At 38.1% G+C, this 22,226-nt stretch overlaps 1 protein-coding gene across 1 annotated transcript in view; it reads left to right on the top strand.

The window, feature by feature from the left end:
• LOC114656107 (nmrA-like family domain-containing protein 1) overlaps window positions 1-20,477 on the top strand; it is a 35,925-nt gene extending 15,448 nt beyond the window's left edge. The window contains 7 exon segments of the mRNA XM_051931261.1: window positions 670-908; window positions 2,268-2,352; window positions 7,170-7,321; window positions 10,227-10,350; window positions 17,238-17,428; window positions 20,160-20,303; window positions 20,305-20,477. Coding sequence (XP_051787221.1) covers window positions 670-908; window positions 2,268-2,352; window positions 7,170-7,321; window positions 10,227-10,350; window positions 17,238-17,428; window positions 20,160-20,303; window positions 20,305-20,340 — 971 coding nt within the window. The 3' untranslated portion in view covers window positions 20,341-20,477.
• The last annotated feature ends 1,749 nt before the right edge of the window (window positions 20,478-22,226 follow it).

The raw sequence follows: 22,226 nt of genomic DNA on the forward strand, positions 1-22,226 counted from the left end.
TGAGCAAAAAAAAAAAATATTAAAACTTTAAATGAACAACTATCATATAGAGTACTGTACAGGCATACAGAATACATCAAATAGAAATACTAAGAGTAGGATGAAAAAAATAAATCAAAATACATATTGCCAGTTATCAGAGCTCTTTAATCTAATGCTATACTGTGTGAATTCATCCTTAAGGTTTATTAATGGCACCAGTCCATTGATTATATGAGACATCTTTGTCCAGTATGAGGACATTGGGAGCTGCAGCCTACTGTGGGGACAATGGGTTTAAAAAATATATAGGAATGTTAGGAGGGGGGCTGACAATAAACCTGTACAGCTAAACATTTGATTAAATGTCACCATTTCAGGATACAAAATGCCTTTTTTTGGCATGTTAGAAAGTGCCTGACTCATGTTACAAAAGTTCCCTGAAGGTTACAAATGTTCCCTACTAAAGTTACAAATGTGCCCTTTTTAGGTTACAAAAAGGCCCTAAAATCAATCAATCTATCTATCTATCTATCTATCTATCTATCTATCTATCTATCTATCTATCTATCTATCTATCTATCTATCTATCTATCTATCTATCTATCTATCTATCTATCTATCTATCTATCTATCTATCTATCTATCTATCTATCTATCTATCTATCTAATGAATATATTTACCTACAGGTGCCCAAGGCAAATCTGTGGTGCAGGCCCTGCTGAGTGATGGCTCTTTTAAAGTTCGTGCTGTGACTCGAGACCCCACAAAGCCAGTGGCACAGAAGATGGTGAGCCAAGGAGTTGAAGTTGTTAAGGGTGACTTTGACAAAGAGGGAGACATTAAGGCTGCAATGCAGGGAGCATATGGTTGCTTTTTTGTCACTAATTTTATTGAACATCAGCAGAAGGACTTAGAAGTAAAACAGGTATGTAGGTTTCTCTGGCTACATTTATGTTTTATAATATTTCTTTTTTTATTTTGTATATGCTATTAAAGGTGATAGCTGTTAAGGTTTTTTTTTTTAAATCTGGGAATTGTAACCAACTTATATTTTGTTTTTAGCTTTTACTTGTGGAAATCATTTTTGCGCCCTTGTACTGTAGCACTTGATATCAAACAGAGCCCAGAGAGATGTTACTCGATTATGTTGACCTCTTTTGTAAGTTGCTTTAGATAAAAAGCACCTACTAAGCAAATAATTGAAAATGTAAAGGTTGAAAGTGTAGTAGACCCTACACTGGCAACAGACAATACTAGGCAACATCAAGGTGTAAAGTTTTATAACATATAATTGAATGAGATCAACATTGCCACATAAAGCAATTTTTATTTTTACAAGGCAGAGTAGGAGGAATAGAGTTTCTAAGGGAAACTCATGAATATGGGACATCCACGCAGGGAGCAGTACTGGGCCAACTGCTCCAAGCTTACAAAATTCACCACAGAATTGTGTACAACTTTTATAAAGTACACATCATATAATAATCCTAAACATAAGGGATTATTGAAAATCAATCTGTTGTTATCAAGCTGTTGATCATTACATACTACACCTGGGTGAAGCTAGGTCTCTATGGGATGATATACTGAATAATGCTTAAATAGTGCAGGACAAAAACAACCAGTAGGTCAGTTTTTTTTATAGCCTTTAATGCCTATCTAATAGATTCTGACATTTTTACCTTATATACACATTGGAGTTTTGAAATGCTTGTTCTCGATATTGGAGTTAAAGGAAGACCGAAGAAGTCTTGGACTACACAATTTTAATTTTTAGAATGTGGTTCTAATTAGCTTTATAATTGGCAATTGCTTTGTGTTTAACATAATGTGCACAGTTGGGAGCCATAAATAATCTTGTTTTCAAAATGTTTATATAAAATATTTATGCACATTACCTTCAGATATTATTCAAACCTATTCACTTTTTCATATTTTGATATGTTCAAGCCCATTGCTAACATAATTTTAAATTATTTTTTCTCCCATATAAGCCATTGTTCAATACCCCAGAATGATGAAGTAAAAACAGGATCTTAGACACTTTTTTGGAAATTTATAAAAAAAAAAAAAAAACTGAACTAGCACTTTGACACAGATATTAACACCCTTTACTCAGTACTTTGTTGAAGCATATTTGGGAGTGTTGCTGCCATGACCATGCTTCACTGTTAAAATGATATTCCACATGTGATGAGCAGTTCCTCCTGACATGTAGCTTTGATTTGAGACCAAACAGTTCTGTCCTAATTTTACCAGACCGGAACAATCTTGTGTTTTGCAGTCTGAGAGTCCTTTAGTTGTGATGGCTCAGTTTGACTGGGTGACAAACTCTAGGAAGAATAATGGTTTTTCCAAACTAGTTCAGTGTAAGTATCACAGAGGGAATTCTGCCCCTGGAAAACTTCAAAGCTGCCTGAACTTTTTGTAGCCTTCCCCAATTTGTGCCTTGACACACTTCTGTCTCAACTCTGCAGGCAATTCCTTTGACCTCATGGCTTGTTTTTTGCTCTGATACGCATAATTAGCTGTGTGACCTTGTATAGACAGGTGTGTGCCTTTCTAAATCATGTGCAATCAAAATGAGTTGACCACATGACAGACATGATGTAGAACAGGTCAGGTCAGGTTTGGAACACTGGTACAGCACGTTACTGCACTCACCACACGATGAAACAGCTTGGGATCCTGGTTGGCAACCCCTCAGGCAGACACACAGTCCAGTCCTACACTCTGGAAATGACCCTCTATCTACCGCAGCCAGGTGTTATGTGGGCGTCCCCTTGGCCTGGTCCAGCCACTCGGGTCCTCAACAATGAGGATCCTGCGAGCTGGATCACCCTTGGGGAATTGCACCACATGGCTGTAGTACCGTAATTGATGTTCCCGTACAATGCAGGTAATGTGCCTCATTCGGGACTTCGTGAGTATCCACTCATTCAACACCAAGTCAAACCAGTGGTACCCAAGGATTCTCCAAAGAGACACCATACAGAAGGATGTCCAGTCTTTGTCTCGGGATACTGGATAGCGTCCATGTCTCATGACCATATACGTAGCAAGACAGTCTGTTTTCCGGTCTTGATGTAGAACCACCTCAACAGTGATTAGTAGAATGGGATGCATCTGAGACACAGTTCAAATGTGATACTAAAGGGCCTTAGTACTTGTGTCAATAGAATATTTTAGTTTTCATTTTTTTTTAAAAATTTGCAAAATTTCCTAAATCCATGTTTTGGCTTTGTCATTGCAGGGTATTAAGTGTTGCTTGATGAGTGGAAAAAATGAGTTTAAATGATTTTAGTACACGGTTGCAACATAACAAAATCTGACAAAAGTGTTGGGGTATGAATACTTTCCAATAGCACTGTTTCTCTGTTTATATATCACAATTTGCTTTATTGACTCTTTTGTGTATTTATTTAATTGTATAATACTATGCTAATATGTACAGTGCACTGTGCTTGTGCTTTGAATGGAACTGCAGTTGTATTTGTGCACTGGGAAATGGTTGCAGTTAAACCTCTTGGAGTTCCTGTGAGCTACTGGAAATATTTAAATTGCTTAAGATGGATTCATATTTACTCTTCTGACTATGTGTCCAATCACTCCTTAAAAAAGGTAACCACTCCCTCTGCTGTTTCCTAAACTTGATCCTTGATTACTGCTGGGAATTCTGGTTTTCATTTAAATAGGTTTATTAATTGAACCAGTTCCTACCTGCTTAATAGAAAATATTTTCTTTTTTCTAGTTTGAATATAATTTACATTTGAATTTAGTATTCTATTTTAAGGGACACTTTTTATTATTTGTAACAACATTTTGATTATGAGTGCATAGTATTAAATTAACAGCTTCTGTTAAGGACACATTTTTATTTGTGCTTCTGTTTAATCTTGAAGTAACCCAAATCAGAGACTCTATTCTGCATGAGCACATTAACAGAAGTAACAACAGAATAGCACCACATCGAGTTAACCTTGGAATCCTCTTAAAAGTGGTAATTAGCTTCTGATTAATGGTCTGGTTGGGATGAAAACATGTAGGTTTCTCCAAGACTGAGTTGTGAAGCTTTATTGTATAGACATATGTCGAATTATCCTCACATCTGTAAACCTGTGTAATTTTATGCAAAGTCGAGATTGGTGAGAGCTCATGCTACCAGTGTTGGGTACAAATGAGTAGCTGGCTCTCTGCAGGGTGTGTGTCCATGGCAGGGAAGACTGATACAGTGTATAGACAGAAAAACAAGGAGATGATATTTTATTTGTCCCTCAGGGGAAATTAAAATTTTATAGAAGCTCATAAAATGTGTATTTAAATACTACATAATATAATAAAAACAAACAATAATCCCCAACTTTTATATTAAATTGATTAACATTTGAATAGAGTAGCTCCAACCTGTAGTGTCCATGAATGGAACATAATGATGGAAGTCTATGTCCTTGTTTGAAGTCACCAGTATTAAGAATAGTTCATCATTAAGATATTGGTAACAGTTATAGAATTTCTATGTTGTACATATAACTTTACAGTGATCCCTCACTATATCGCGCTTCGCCTTTCGCGGCTTCACTCTATCGCGGATTTTATATGTAAGCATATTTAAATATATATCGCGGATTTTTTGCTGGTTCGCGGATTTCTGAGGACAATGGGTCTTTTAATTTCTGGTACATGCTTCCTCAGTTGGTTTGCCCAGTTGATTTCATACAAGGGACGCTATTGGCAGATGGCTGAGAAGCTACCCAACTTACTTTTCTCTCTCTCTCTCTCTTGCGCTGACTTTCTCTGATCCTGACGTAGGGGGTGTGAGCAGGGGGGCTGTTCGCACACCTAGACGATACGGACGCTCGTCTAAAAATGCTGAAAGATTATCTTCACGTTGCTACCTTCTGTGTGCAGCTGCTTCGTGAAGCGACATGCTGCACGGTGCTTCGCATACTTAAAAGCTCAAAGGGCACGTATTGATTTTTGACTTTGTTTTTCTCTCTCTCTCTCTGCTCCTGACGGAGGGGGTGTGAGCTGCCGCCTTCAACAGCTTTGTGCCGCGGTGCTTCGCATACTTAAAAGCCAAACAGCCCTATTGATTTGTTTGCTTTCCTCTCTCTCCTGACGCGCACTCCTTTGAAGAGGAAGATATGTTTGCATTCTTTTAATTGTGAGACAGAACTGTCATCTCTGTCTTGTCATGGAGCACAGTTTAAACTTTTGAAAAAGAGACAAATGTTTGTTTGCAGTGTTTGAATAACGTTCCTGTCTCTCTACAACCTCCTGTGTTTCTGCGCAAATCTGTGACCCAAGCATGACAATATTAAAATAACCATATAAACATATGGTTTCTACTTCGCAGATTTTCTTATTTCGCGGGTGGCTCTGGAACGCAACCCCCGCGATGGGTTCAAATCCAGATCAAAGTACTGCTGTTTGTGGATTTGCACACGTTCTCCGTGTTAATGTTTTTCTCTGGGTACTCCCTTTTTCCATTTCGTGTCCCAAAGAAAGGCATGCTAAGTTAACTGGCAACTCTATATTTCAAGTATCTTTGTATATTGCAATATACAGTAATCCCTCCTCCATCGCGGGGGTTGCGTTCCAGACCCACCCGTGAAATAAGAAAATCCGCGAAGTAGAAACCATATGAATCACGACAGTTGAGGAGTAAGTCAAGATCTTTACCAGAGCCCCCAACAGAGACACACTTCACACTTCAGGCAGGTCCCAGAACAACCTGTCACCTACAGCTGAGAGCAGGCCCTTGAAATGAGATGCTGCTCACAATAAATTCCCAAATTACTAGCAAATGCACCCAACAGCAAAATGATTGCCATAAAACTTGGAACTGTACAAGAAGGGCAGACAAAGCTCCTTTATGAATAAAAAAAAAAACTTTTAAAGAAAATGCTCTGTAACATAAAACATTATATAAAAGCAAAATGCAATAATTTAGTAACCGGAATCCCAATATACAATCCAAAAAGACAGATCAAAAAGCAGAGCAGTGATCAGAAATCCAGAGAATCAAATAATTGCTTAAAATTCCAGAAAGCACAAAAAGAGCTCATACAAACCAATAGAATACAAGTGAGGCGCATTTTGAACAGTGGGGTCTCCTCAGTCTTTGTAGGGATGGTGTGGTCCCACCTCTTTGGGGGAATCACACACAAAGCACAATAGACATGGCAGAACATGCGACCACAAATAGAAAGTAAACTACACAATAATGAGATATTTATAAACCAAACAATAAATAAATTATAAACATATGAAAAAACACTTTTTTAAAATTACACAAAGAAGATATAAAATTGGAACTTAAATGGAGGACAGAGAACACCATCAAACAAAACCATGATAAATGAGCTAATCCAGTTTTAAAGGATAAGTTTTATTTTTCATATTGAATTGATTTCTGCATAAAACATTGCTTATATGTACTTGCCACACAAAATCGGGTTCTAAAGTTATGTGTTATCTGTTAATTAAAAAAAATATACAGTATATATATCCTGCCCAAAACTGTTGCTGAAAACGTGAAAGGCATGTTTTCCTTTTATTGAAAACTCCGAGAACCTATTCACTGTAAACTCCAGTGTGGCTAACTTTAGAATGAAATTTTCACATAGCAAATGCACTCATACCATGTTTGTGAAGAAAGAAGTTTGACTTGAAAATACCAATCTTATCATTTAACTCCACTGAATGCAGTGGCAGACTCATCCTTTGGCATGAATTGCAGTGCTATGGTGTATACTAATCCAGGATGTTACATTGGATTTGGTCATATAGTACAGTCTCTTCCTATTGCTAAATCAATTTTTCACCTCATTTCCCACAAACAGAGCAAGATTTAAATGCATATATGAGCATACAATCACTTTTTGAATGAGACCCATATTTTGCTGGGGAACACATAAACTCATTCAGTATTAATAGCAGAGAGGAGGATTCTGAATAACCAGACTTTCAGATTAATTGCAAGATTTTCAATTGTGGTGAATCACATGCCTGAAGCATGCAAATTTTTAAAATGGTATACGGTATTTCTTAAAATACAAGTAGAAAAAATTTACAAAATGGCATATAATTTAAGAATGTATTTTTTGGCAGTTCAGCAAGGAATTGAAACCACTTTTGATGCATCTTAATTTTCTTAAACTTGCTTATTGTTTTCTTTACCAGATATTCTTGCTTTGTCTTGTAGGGTCAGACAGCTGCCCAATGTGGCCAAGGCATTGGGCATCAAGCATTTTATTTATAGTGGTCTACAAAAATGTGAACAGAGGAGACTGGTGGAAAGCTGCAAGTGCCACAACTTTGATGGAAAGGGGGAGGTATGAAAAGTATTTATTTTTGATATTGCTGGGAACCCTTGGAAATGCAGGCAAAAGTTAGGTGATGTTTAGGTGTAGGATTCTGTTGTCTGTGTGTGTGTGCGCGCGTGTGTGTGTGTGTGTGTGTGTGCGTGTGTGTGTGTGTGTGTTTTAATATTAATTGTTGAAATGGTATGCTTTCTTACAGACCTTTAATTTCTTTTTATATTTAACAAATGGATGCATTCCATTCACTTCACTTTTGGGTCTGTTTTCCTGCTGATTCACGTCTTGCTGGCAACACATCAAGTCATATTGACTAGGCTACCCTATTCTCGCCATATTTTTCAGCTGTCTTGGGTTATTCCAATGTTATTTTTAGGGCAGCCAAATGATATAATCCTTCCATTGTGCCATTATACCTGCCCTGTGTCATCTTCTATTGTTGCCTTGGGAGACACATACCCAAACTATGTAAATGGGCTCCCTTTGATCTAGAGAAGTAGGGTTCTTCTGCAGTTCACCTCATTTTGCCTACTTCTTTTTGTTCATGACCATTACTGTGAAAGCATACATTCCCCAGACTAGTAAATGATAAGTGTCCCACTTCACTACCACAGTCCAATATGATTCCATAAAACTGGCAGTGGTGCATTGATTTGTTCTTTAAACTTGTGATCATCTGTATCTTCGCTCATTACAACCTTGAGGTACTTGAACTCCTCCAGTGGAGGACAGCTGTTGGCATCACGTCCTTCAGGGAGCAAAGCACATTGTTTAGGTAGAGGCCCGGGACATTTCATGTGAAGGTGTCATTTGCAAGTACTGTATCAGGGATTTTACCCTTAGGTTCCCAAACTGGATACTGCAATATACCATGGCTGCACTCTGATTTGTGGAACTTTAAAATCAGAACAGGAGAGAAGGCAAGGGCACACCACACATCACATTGAACAGATTCTGCATCAAGTGTATGACCACCACTCTTAGTCTGCAAATACAGGCAGAGCAACCTGGAACCCACACACTTCATTTTTCTTTAGGATTATTGTGTATTTAGCAGACACCATTATTTAATGGCACCATTCAAAATCCAGATACTTTACAATTTCCACTGGTGGTGATTTAAACTAACGACTTTATGGTTGGAAGATCCAATATCTTATTAATTATGACAACCCCTTTCACCATTTACCTCAACGTTGTCCTCCTTCTGAAACTCCAACCTGACTCCCTAAGACCTGGATTACCATTTTGGTGGGAAGATCCTCAACATACTTTGTTTTAATGATTGTGCCATTTTTTGATCAATCTGGTAGAAGAATTTCCAGACTTTTATTAATCTCTTTAGATTAGGCCGTTAAGATTCTTCAGAACTGTCCCTTAACACTTGAAAAGCCATGTTTCTCTTCTAAAACATCCCTGGTCATGTAATTGAGCCCTGGTAGTCACCATCTTTGAAGAAACTTTAGATGTTGTTGAGCAGTTCACATACCTCTGCAGCCAATTGCCCAAAAGGCAGTTACTGTTTACTGCTCTGTTTAGCAAATTAAAACTTCTATCACCTATGGTTGTTTTGACATCTAGTATTCCTTCTAGTTGCCAGGAATTAAAGGTTTTACATACAGTATTCCCAAATATAATCACAAATCTTCATGGTATAATCTAGTGGTCTCAAACTCCTGTTCTGGAGGGCTGCAGTGGCTGCAGGTTTCATTCTAACCCCTTTCTTAATTAGTGACTTGTTTTTGCTGCTAATTAACTCCTTTCGAATTAATTTTAATTGACTTGCTCTTGAAGTCTCAAACCCCTTGTCCCTTTTTCCTTAATTAGCAGCCAAACAATGAGATATAAAATGAGCCAAAACATGACCAGTAAACTGTGTCCTTCATACAATATCTGACAATAAAGAAAGATGAAGGTCTCAGGAATGCTGATCTGCTCAGGTCCACAAAACATTTTAACATTGCTCTTAGAAAAGAGAAAGTCAACAATTGTATGCTATTGCACAACAAGCCATGGAATTAAAGAACAGGTTTAATTAACATTTAGAATCGGCTACTAATTAAACAACTGGCTGGAGTCTGAGGCCCTGAGTTAGTTGGTCTTCTTTCTGGCTCACTCACTTCACATCCAATTTCTGTTTGGATGCCATTTAAGGAAAGAAATGAAGAAATTCAGGAGAACAAATCTTTAAAAAAAAAAAAAAAAAAAAAAAAAAAAAAAATGAAAGGAAAAATGAGTTAATTAATAGCAAAAAACTGGTCACCAATTAAGAAAAGAGGTTAAAATGAAAACCTTCAGCCACTGGGACCCAACAGGACCGGAGTCTGAGACCACTGATATAATCTGTCTTATCAGGTCTTCACCTCTTGGAATGTGTTGGTTTCAAATCCGAGTTGAATAAGACTGAGCAAGTCAGTCAGTGATTTGAAATGCAGTAATGGGAGTTTCTCATATCTGGCTAAAGATCTCACGCCACCATTACTGTTGCTTTTTTGTTATCCCAACTGATTTTGTTTTTGAACAGTTTCACAAGTACACTGCTCAGTGTTTCCAGTATTTTTATTTGTTGGTTTAATTTTTCATTTGCAAAGCACTTTTTCACATAATTTCTTCCCCCACTTTCAAGTGAGCTCTGAACTCTGTTTGTTTTGAATTATTGATATATATTTATTATTTATTGTTGTCATCCTGCACACTGCCTCAAGCAGCAGGATGCCTTTTATATGAAGTTTTTTTCTTTTCCATGTCATCTATATGTTTATTAAATGTGTTTTTTCAAAGATAACATCACTTTCAATAACAATGAATATGTTTGACATTATCTAATACAAAAAAGCAAGAAGATTTCACTGCCCAGTTTAATATTCTTTTTTATTTTTCTGTGTGAAGTGAAACACTTTATTTCATTTTTTTTATATAGGTAGAAGAGTATTTGAGAAAGATTGGTGTTCCAGCAACCAGTTTGCGTTTGCCTGCATATTTTGAGAACTTCTTATCATTTTTTAAACCTCACAATGTCCCAAATAAAAATGTATACACAGTGGGTGAGTGTCTTAAAAGGTTAAGTCACTTTACTTTAGAATGTATGTGAAAAGGTGATTTTTTTTTATCATTATTTACAGTAGCTACATAGTAGTAAAGTCTTTTATCCATTTCAAGGATAGACTCATATCTCCATTTTAAAAAGTAGACAACATGTTCCACTAGATAGGCAGTTTCACTGAAAACCTATTAATGCGAGGTGAAGTATCCATCCAAATTAATTTACTTTCTTGCTCTTCTGGTAAAATAATTCATAATGTGTCTCAGTATTAAAGTTATTAATCACAAAATGTATTGGAAAATGTCCCTGAGTGTTTAACCTTGGTTTTTATGGAAATATGTTTGTGTTGTGAGGCATTGAAATGTGCTTACTGTAGATAGACTAAAGCAGGGTAGAGAGCAAACAGCAGGAAATCTCATATGCTGAAGAAGTCTAGTTACATATAAAAGAATATAACTTTCTTATTTGTTAAAGTGAATTGACTAATAACATCTAGATTTAAATTAGATTTTGTCTTATCCAAATTATGTACTGGGAGAATTTCATTGTGACTACTGAGAGAAATAGTTCAGACTGTGTGGACTTGAGCTTATTCAAAATGTAATTTGTATGCAAAAATGGTTAAACTATACACATAAAAATGTGTGTTTTTGTTTTAATTTATGTACAATTGGGAAAAATGACATAACTGCATAGACTTAGGGTACCAGCATGTAGTCCTGTTTATTGCTATGACGGCAAAGGAAAAGAAAGAAAAGATGCTGCGATTAAAGTAAGCTGCTTCAGTGGTCTCTTTAAGACTGACTCCAGTTTGGAAAACAGGCTGTTGTGTAAAGAATAGTAACTGAGAGTTGGCTATGGATGCAGAGTTGGAGTCTGTTTCAGGGCCGTCTTAACGCATGGGCAAGCTGGGCAGTTCCCTGGAGGTCCCCTCGAGTATAGGGGCCCCATGCTAATCTATGCAGAGTTGCTGTTGTGACTTGCTGAGTTGTTGTGTAGGTAGTGACCCCAGTGCACTGCTTTGCTTGGGCGACAATAATGCGATTAAAATGGCCCTGAGTCCTTTCACTCTTTTTGTTCCAGGTCTTACTGTTCCTTGCTGGATTTCTTTCCACCACTTAAATCTGTCACTGTAAAAGTCTTGCTATACTTGTGTATCTGACTCACTTCAAAACCAGAATATATTGTGATATCTTTTTTTAAACTTTTTTTAATCTGAGGACCCAAATAAGAAAATTGGCACCATACTGGGACCCAAGAAGAGACCATAATGACAGCAGAGCCATAATAGACAATACAGTAAACAATGTTAAATATGATAAAAAGTAAACATTTATTTTTGCCATTGAATCATATTTCTCACATAAATATCACTAAAAGAGAAAAATGGGAAGCAAACAATAGTTGATAAAACAATAAACTGGACATTTTTTTTTCTTCAAATGCTTTGTCTTCTGAAAAAATGTTGTCGATTTATAACAGAAGGCTTCAAGATGAACACGAATATAACTTTTTGGAATTTAAAGAAATATGACATTTTTTTATTGAATTAGAGCCTGTAATAGCTTAATGATGATGATGCATTGCATTAGTTCACTTGAGCTAAAAATTTACTCTTCATCTGATGCTTCTTGGTTTTTAGTGCCCAATAGCATTGATTTATGAAATTCATCTAAGAGTTTTTTTTTTTTTTTTTTACAGCGGATTTGCTAAGTTTGCCTGTACAAGGCCAACATGAATCACACATCTATAGCAGCCATGTTGGATAGTGATGTCACTACCTGATCTGGGCCACCTACCTGATTTGCATTGTTCATGTGCAAATCTTTCATGCATGCGTACTGAAAGCGTACTCCCCCTCAGACTTTACAGTGCTGCCCGATCTGCTTCGTGCATGTGTGAATCATTTATGGTGTTGACACACACTCATCATGTCGCTACTCTATCGGTATCTCCAGGTGGATTTACACTCCACATGCATTTTTTTAATTTCAGCATTTTCATTTGAGGGATACTTTAGCTGAACATACAGGTTTGTTACGAAAATACTTTGTTGTATTGCAAAGATAAATTGTACCTTGTGTCTTAACTGCTGGATTATAAACATGTTATGCTCCTCTGTATGTAACAGGCACTGTGTGTGTTAGTTGTAGTGACAGTAGCTTGGGAGATGCACAGAGAAAAGATTAAGCACTCTAAGTATTTAACATTTAATCAGGAATGTTCAAAGAAACCATTATTACTGTTAAATTTCATTACTTTACCATTGTGAATGGTATTGTAACACGTCCATAAAAAATAAATCGAATCTCCTACTGTAGGGACAGCTTGTCGAGTACAGTAATCCCTCCTCCATCGCGGGGGTTGCGTTCCAGAGCCACCCGCGAAATAAGAAAATCCGCGAAGTACAAACCAGATGTTTATATGGTTATTTTTATATTGTCATGCTTGGGTCACAGATTTGCGCAGAAAACACAGGAGGTTGTAGAGAGACAGGAACGTTATTCAAACACTGCAAACAAACATTTGTCTCTTTTTCAAAAGTTTAAACTGTGCTCCATGACAAGACAGAGATGACAGTTCCATCTCACAATTAAAAGAATGCAAACATATCTTCCTCTTCAAAGGAGTGCGTGTCAGGAGCACAGAATGTCACATAGATAGAGAAAACAATCTCTAGCAAACACATCAATAGGGCTGTTTGGCTTTTAAGTATGCGAAGCACCGCGGCACAAAGCTGTTGAAGGCGGCAGCTCATACCCCCTCCGTCAGGAGCAGGGAGAGAGAGACAGAGTTTGTTATTCAGTCAAAAATCTATATGTGCCCTTCGAGCTTTTAAGTATGCGAAGCACCGTGCAGCATGTTGTTTCAGGGAAGCAGCTGCACAAAACATAGCAACGTGAACATAATCTTTCAGCATTTTTAGACGAGCGTCCGTATCGTCTAGGTGTGCGAAACAGCCCCCCTGCTCAATCCCCCTACGTCAGGATCAGAGAAAGTCAGCGCAAGAGAGAGAGAAAGTAAGTTGGGTAGCTTCTCAGCCATCTGCCAATAGCGTCCCTTGTATGAAATCAACTTGGCAAACCAACTGAGGAAGCATGTACCAGAAATTAAAAGACCTATTGTCCGCAGAAATCCGCGAACCAGCAAAAAAACCCGCGATATATATTTAAATATGCTTACATATAAAATCCGCGATGGAGTGGAGCCGCAAAAGGCAAAGCGCGATATAGCGAGGGATCACTGTATACTTCAGATAAAGCCTTGAAAATTCGAATAGCAATTTTCCCTGACATGCCCTTCCCTAGTTTTTTAAACTGAGATGCAATTAATGCAGGGCTCGCAAAATCGCTAGCCCGACGTCCCGGGGCTATTGTGTCTTCCAGTCGGGCTACCAAAATCTCTCTCAGCCCTGCCCGTCGGGCTATCATAGGAAGGAAAAATATATGTCAATGCTTTTGCATTCTTTCACAAATGTAGCTGGGTAATTATATCATTTTCGGGCATCGATGAGCCACTGTCAATATGTGAAATATTGAAATCGCGTTTGAATTTGCGCTTGTTTTTTACTTTCACTTTGCGATCGCGCGAACTGTGTATAGAGAGCGGCAGTACTGATTGGTCAGTGACGGATTAATTGCGCACCAATTCCTCTGACATCGTCATATCACTCATTAGCTTACTATTCAAACGTGACAAGTGAAATCTCCTGCAGCAAGCTTAAACATGTGATAGAGGTTGATTGCTTAGAGAATTTAAAAAATCGCTGACCATTATGTGTGTGCGTGTGTAAAAATAGATGGATTTACGCAGGTATTTTAGTTCTGCTGAGCCAAATAAGACAGGTCAGGGTGAAGAAGGGACAGCCAAAGAAAAGCCTACCACAAAGTGGAAAAGTTATGACAAAGCAGGGAAAAAGAAAGCGCAGCTTTTTGGTTTCGTGGACAAAAGAGTTTCTGTGGCTGGAATATGACAAGCTAAATAACATAATGTTCTGCCGGGTGTGTCGTGAGTTTCCCTCGATTTCTGACTCGACAAGTGCCTTTGTTACTGGGACCAGTAATTTTAGGAAAGACCCCCATCAAAACCCATGAGAAATCTCTGCATCACAAGAAATGCATTGGTGCGCAGTCTGCAGCATCTTTCCCAGAACAAAGACCAATTGCAAAAAAACAGACTAAAAATAAACCAAGCACAACAAGAAGTCCTGAAAAAGCTGTTTAGAACAGCGTACTATGTTGCAAAGAGTGAACTACCATTGGCAAAATTTAGCAGTCTTTGCAAACTTCAAAAAGCAAATGGCCTAGATCTTGGTTCCACTTACCTCAATGACCATGCTTGCAGAGAGTTTATTGGAGCAATAGCACAAACTTCAAGAGACCAGATCGAAAAGGAAATTCAAGAAAGCAGGTTCTTATCCATTCTTGCAGATGGCAGTACAGACACTGATATAATAGAACAGGAGTTGGTTCATGTCAGGTATGTGAGAGATAATGGTGGCATATCCACATACATGATCAGATGTCAGCCAGTCAAGAGTGCAAATGCTACAAGTATTTTAGAGACTATTGATGAAGCAGTGAACACCATGGGTATCAGAGAAGACACATGGAAAAAGAAAGTAGTGTGTGCAAATTTTGATGGTGCTGCAGTGATGATGGGTAAGAAAACAGGAGTAGCTGGGAGACTGAAACAGAGGATACCCCACATCATAACAATCCACTGTGTGGCACACAAATTAGAGCTAGCCGTGCTGGATAGTGTGAAAGGCTGCGAGTACCTGGTGAAATTTGAAGATACACTGAAAACCATCTTTAAGATGTACTACTATTCCCCAAAGAAGCGAAGAGAACTGACAGAAATAAGTGAACTGCTAAATCAGAAACTGGCACATTTCAGTGGCCTGAAGAGCACACGGTGGCTTCCAAGCCGGCTGAGATGTCTGAAGGCTGTGGAAAAAAATTAAACTCCCACTGTTGTTCATATGGAGAACATGGCAGGAGGAAGTGATGTCAAGTCTGAGGTGGTGCAGGAGATGAAGACTGAGAAATTTGTTCACTTCCTGCATTTCATGTTTGACTACAGTACCATCTTATCCAAGTGCTGTACTGATTTTTCAGTATGATAACCTAAACATCACACGAACAAATCAGTTAGTTGAGAGCACCACATCACGCTTACTCAGCCTAAAAACAAAACCAGGAGAATACCAGAAAACCTTGGACACAAAGTTCACAGCGAACAAGGATGGTAGCATTTGCTACTGTGGAACTCAGCTCACAAAAAGTCAGCGACCTGCTAGAAGAGGTGAGGGCATAGACAAAGACACCTTTGGTGCAGAGATTCAGAAGATTATTGACAACACAGTCAAGTACATGGACAACAGATTTAAAAAATCTGCATGAAAAGCCTCTCTCTTGTTTCAAGGTTTTTGACCCTTCACTCTTCCCTACCCCAGAGAACAGCTGGCAAATTATGGGGATGAAGAGGTGGATTATCTTGTCACACATTTTGCCAGTTTGCTAGATGAGAAAGAGAAAATTCCACAAGAATGGATGGATCTAAAAATGTGGCTTGCAGAACACCGGGGTAGCAAAGTAGATGATTGCTTGTACAGAGATCTCCTCTCTGAGAATCCAGAACACCTCTCTCATATCTTGTTGCTGGTGAAATTAATGCTGACACTTAGTCCATCAACAGCCATCTGTGAGAGAGGAATTTCTTGCATGAACTGAGTGAAGACAACACATCGTACCTCTCTACACCCTGAAACACTGAATGACTGCATGCAATTCTCCATTAATGGGAAAACAGTTGAATCTTTTTGCCCTGACAAGTCAATTCGTTTCTGGATGTTTTCTGGAAAAGGTTCAAGACACCTGGATCATAAAACCCCGACAAGAACAAAGAGCAGTGAAATGGAGGCCGATGCACAGGAAGAGAAAGCTTATGAAGGAGATGCTATGCCCTCAACGTTGAGTGGCATATTCTCATCCGTGACTTCAGTGGAAATTTCAGATTCAGAATCTGACACAGACTGATTCATGTTCTACACAGTTCTTACAAGTTCATAGAAAATTCTGTTCAATTAGAACCAAATATTTGAGTTGATGATTGTAATTTTTATACAGTTGTTGTAATTTGTGTTTTAACAATTTTTTGATTGATGTTTTGTTTCCTTTACAATATTATACATTAAAAATAATCTCTTTTTTATTCGGGCTACTTAAATTTATTTTGGGCTACCAACAACTGAAGAGTGCCTGCCCAAAGGGCTACCAGGGATTTTGAAATTTTGCGAGCCCTGTAATGATTTTTATTTTGGCTTATTCTTCTCTATTAGATACACCAATAGAAGACTGCCAAAATTTAGTTTGTATCGTGTTTTAAGCCATACGCTACTGTAGTTGTTTTTGAGGATTTTGAATGACTAGTTACTATAAAGCAGTATCAGTATCATTAACTACAATGGTAAGATATCGCTGTAAGCGTTACAATATATCATGTATCAAGGCCTTTACTATTAGTTTTAGTTTTTACTATTGGTTTCAGCACTTCCAGCATTCTGTGAAAAATTCTTTTGGATTTTACACCCACACTGTAGGGCACATTGGTTTCACAAGATACAGTATATATTAAATATGTTAAGATTTTTATTTTTTCCCGTTTACCAATCTTTATAAAGTGTGTTTTAATTTCTTCACTTGCCATGTTACTATAGAATTGAAGTGTGGATTTACTACTGCATTTTATTTGCAAAAAACTTTAATATATATTTAATCCTTTTTATTAAAATTATGCTGCAGTAGTGACATGAAGTTGAGTTTCAATGCTCCTATCTTTTCAAAGTTTAATTTGCTAAAGATTTTTTTTTTTGTTTTTATTAAGCAATGCCCATGGGTGATGTCCCACTTGATGGAATGGCAGTAGAAGATTTTGGACCTGTTGTAGTTAGTGTGCTTAAAAATCCAAATGAGTATATTGGGAAGGATATTACCCTGAGCACTGATCTCTTGACTATTGATGAATACTGTGCTACCCTGAGTGAGTGCCTTGGAAAGAACATCCAGAATGCGAAGGTAGAATCAGTGTTCATGTTTTAAAGTTTAAGCCAAACTGATGTAAAGAATTCAGAAATCCATTCTATTTTTATGACCACTTAATCTATTGCATTTTTTTTCTAAGATAAATGTTGTATGAGGATGATTGTACTAAACATTTATAAATTATACTTGATTTTTATTTTATTATTCACTGAAATGTTTTCAGTGTTTCCCGGGCTGATTTGCTCATCTTTATTCAGCCTTACTGTGATGCCCCAGACCCACAGCCAAGGTCACCTTCCTGTATACGAGGCATTGATTATCTGCCTCATTTGTCATTGGTTCTTCACGGTCATGACTAACAAAAGAATTTTCAGTCAGAAAACTGGCAGTTTATTGTAAAACAAAATCAGAAGTGCCAATCGGTATGTTAAATAAATTTAAGTCAATAAATAATTCCATTAATAAAGAATGCAATTAAAATCCGTTCCATAAAACCAAAGTGAGTGTCACAGGGTGTTTGACAAATTATTCAATAAATATTTAAGTTAAAATTCCAAAAGTGGAGAAGGAAAGCCTATACTTTCATACAAAATTGAAGACCTAGCCTATCACATACTTGATCTGCCAAGCACCATTCATGGCCTCCTGTGTACCCAGGGCAACCTTGCCCATCTGCCGAATCTGACTGCATCAAGATTTCTTCTCCGATGCAGCCCATCACATCCTTGATCCATTCCTTCAATCTGATGCCCTGATGCTAATGGCTTCCTAGCAGCTCTCAGGGCCCTTTGACTGTATCACAATATCGCTGCGCCATAAGCTTCCTTCTTCCATACAGCTCCTGGTTGTCACACACCCACCCTCTCTCTTACCAGCTTCACTGCTGAGCTTGGTAAGAGCACAGCCACTCCACGGAGACTTCACCGCCTTTTTAGTCCAGCTCTTTAAATGATTGTCAACCAGACCAATGCTGCCCTTTTCAGCCTCCCCCTAACTTTCCCATCAGCAATAGTTCACATTCATTTTCTTTCTTGTAGAATAATACAAAATCATCCCCCCTAGTCCAAACCCATTCCCCCTTTAATCTACCCTCACAGCAGCTATTGATTACCATGTGACTCTGCAATCAGTTCATTATTCCAGCACCTACTTTCATATGTAAATGGCATATCAGCACAGGCTAAAAGTTTGCCCTAAATACATTAATTTAATCAAAAATTAAAAATACACTTGTAGTCCTACACCATAGAACAATATAAGTTATTACTTTGACATTTCATCTTAATGCCAGCTTTTCATTATCCATACTGTATGTCTCACCACTGACACAAGCAGGCAGTATATGGCCCACTTTGGCTTCTCTCTGCTAACTGAACTTACAGACATGTGCACTCTGAAAGGATATTTATTGCTGGAAACTGCTATGGTTCATCATCTTCATCATTTTCTGAGCAGTGCTAACCAGGCTTCCCTTTCCCCAGCAACTTCTTCCAGCCTCTTTTTGGGGAGCACCTAGATAGTCCCAGGACACTGCATAGAAAGAATTTCTTTAAGGGAGCCTTGGTCTGCCCATCAATCTTCTCCCAGGTGGTATCCAGATGAACTATCCAAACCACCGCAGACTGGATCTTTTTTCAATTTTAGGCAGCAGTTCTACTCCTGTATTGCCAAGTTCCTTGTGTTGTCATAAAGACTAAATCCAGCATGGTCCAGGAAGCTTATTTTGGCTGCTTTTGCTTCTTACCAGAGATGAGGATGAGTGTGCATATTGACTGCTTCATCACAGACTTGGCTTCTGCTTCACCACCATGGTGCCATGCAGTCAAGCAGTTTGTAAAACTCTCTTAATGACCTGAACCCTCATTTGTGACATACAGGAACTTGGACTCCTCCACTTCAAGCAACTGCTTGCCTCTTAGCTACAGTAAACAAGCCACTTTTTCTCAAAGAGAGGACTATGATTTTCGATTTGGAGATTCTAATACTTCATCCCTTGCAGTTTGCAACCAATGAGGCCAAGAGGACAACATCTGCAAACAACAGAGAGGCAACCCTTAGGTTCCTAAACTGCATATCTTCCCAATCTCAGCTTTAAACCTTCCATCCTGTGAATAGCAGACAAAAGATGCACCTTGGAGTCCAACACCAACATTGAACATTTTCAACTTAATACTTAGTATACAAGCACAACTCTTGCTCCACAAATGCGGGGACTGAATGGCTCACAGTATCAGCTCTGGAACCTCATACCATTGATGCATCTTCCACAAGATGTTATGGGGTACATGGTTAATACATCTTTCCAAGTCCACAAAGCACATGTAAGCAGAATTTTCAAATTGAAATGATCCTTTAAGTATCTGTGCAAAGACAAATAGTTGGTCCACTGTTCCATCGCCAGGACTGAATGCAATTATTTTTTCAAGCAGCCAATGACTGGCACCCAATTCAGGGCTGGTTCCTGACTTACATCTGATGATGGTGGAATAGGCTCTGTGTCCTTTCAACACTAAATTGGTGTTTTATATAATGTTATATTGGTGTTTTATATTATGTTATATTATCAATAATGGCTTAAGAAGTATAACACAGCATATTTAATTTAATAGTAGAAGTATATATCTGTGATTCCCAAACTTCCTATATACCCTGTATGTTTTTGTTTTACATTTGCTTGAATTAAGATGAACACAAATGCTAGTTTTCCCTTTGCAATTGTTTAAATTGTATTGTTTAACAAAAATGTCTTTTGGCTTTTTCTCAGATGTCCGTAGAGGATTATGAAAAACTGGGCTTTACGATGGCAAAGGAACTGGCTAATATGTTCCGCTACTACATGATGAGACCAAAACGAGATATTCCTCTAACTGTGAAGCTAAATCCAAAAGCTAGGAACTTTAAACAGTGGGGTGACTGACAATAAAGACAAATTTAGTGACCTTTAGATCTGTGGAACATCAGGGAATACGTCATGATCAAGAGTTGTACCTCATAATAGGGTTACTGTTTAATGCATTAATGTAATTCTTCTGCAAGGTTCTTGCATGTCATCCTTAATGTCAATAAAATTTCTGAGATGCTACTGTAGAGTTGTGTGGGGTATATGTGTTTGTGCGTGTGTGTGTGTGTGTGTATTCTGTGGCTTTTTCTTAACATGCCAGAGGTGTAGCAAGTGAAGCATTCTCATAGATATCCTTCTGGAATATGAAGGACATTTTAAAGAAAAGAGAAATCAGTTGTTACGACACTCATGTGATCGGTCTTACCAGCTGTAGTTCATTTAGCTTAATGTAAGAAGACCATGGTGTGAAGCCTTAAAGACCTTTTGTCATTGTGACCTTAACACTTTATTTATACATTTTTCTGTATAATTATATACTACATCCTTTTTGTGGTTTCCTTCATCACAAAAACAAGCTAACCATCTGCTGCTATAGCTGGGAGGGAGAGTCAGAGTAAAAAGTCGGCATTTATGCTAGCTGACTCTGTGTGAATGCTTAATCCCATGTCACAGACAAATCTAATATTGATGGCATTTGATTTTAACTATTTCTAAAGCACTATTTTCTTTCTGGAGTTGTACTTTTATGAAGGAGGTGGCTGGTAGATTCTTTTTAAACTTCGACTGTTTGAGTACTTTTACAGTTAGGTCCAGAAATATTTGGACAGAGACAACTATTTCTAATTTTGCAGACTTTCAGCTTTAATTCAGTGGGGGTTAACAAAACGATTGCATAAAAATGTGAGGCAACTAAAGCATTTTTTAACACGAACCCTTCATTTCAGGGGCTCAAAAGTAATTGGACAAATGAAATAACTGGAAATAAAATGTTAATTTCTAATACTTGGTTGAAAACCCTTTGCTGGCAATAACAGCCTGAAGTCTTGAACTCATGGACATCACCAGATGCTGGGTTTCCTCCTTTTTAATTCTCTGCCAGGCCTTTACCTGCAGCGGCTTTCAGTTGCTGTTTGTTTGTGGGCCTTTCTGTCTGAAGTTTAGTCTTCAACAAGTGAAATGCATGCTCAATTGGGTTAAGATCAGGTGACTGACTTGGCCAGTCAAGAATTTTCCACTTCTTTGCTTTAATAAACTCCTGGGTTGCTTTGGGTGGCGTTTCATGATACAGCTTGACAATGACTGAAAACATACAGCCAATCAATTTGACTGCACTTAGCTGGATTTGAGCAGACAGTATGTCTCTGAACACCTCAGATTTCATTAGGCTGCTTCTGTCCTGTGTCACATCATCAAAAAACACTAGTGTCCCAGTGCCACTGACAGCCATGCACGCCCAAGCCATCACACTGCCTCCACCGTGTTTTACAGATGATGTGGTATGCTTTGGATAATGAGCTATTCCACACCTTCTCCATACTTTTTTCTTGCCATCATTCTGGTAGAGGTTGATCTTGGTTTCATCTGTCCAAAGAATGTTTTTCCAGAACTGTGCTGGCTTTTTTAGATGTTCTTTAGCAAAGTCCAATCTAGCCTTTCTATACTTGAGGCTTATGAGTGGCTTGCACCTTGCAGTGCACCCTCTGTATTTACTTTCATGCAGTCTTCCCTTTATGGTAGACTTGGATATCGATACGCCTACCCCCTGGAGGGTGTTGTTCATTTGGTTGGCTGTTGTGAAGAGGTTTCTCTTCCCCATGGATATGATTCTGCGATCATCCACCACTGTTGTCTTCCGTGGATGTCCAGGTCTTTTTGCGTTGCTGAGTTCACCAGTGTTTGTTTCCTTTCTCAGGATGTACCAAACTGTAGATTTTGCCACTCGTAATATTGTAGCAATTTCTCGGTTGGGTTTTTTCTGTTTTCGCAGCT

This window comes from Erpetoichthys calabaricus, chromosome 8, assembly GCF_900747795.2.
Source record: "Erpetoichthys calabaricus chromosome 8, fErpCal1.3, whole genome shotgun sequence".
Taxonomy (NCBI): Eukaryota; Metazoa; Chordata; class Cladistia; order Polypteriformes; family Polypteridae; genus Erpetoichthys; species Erpetoichthys calabaricus.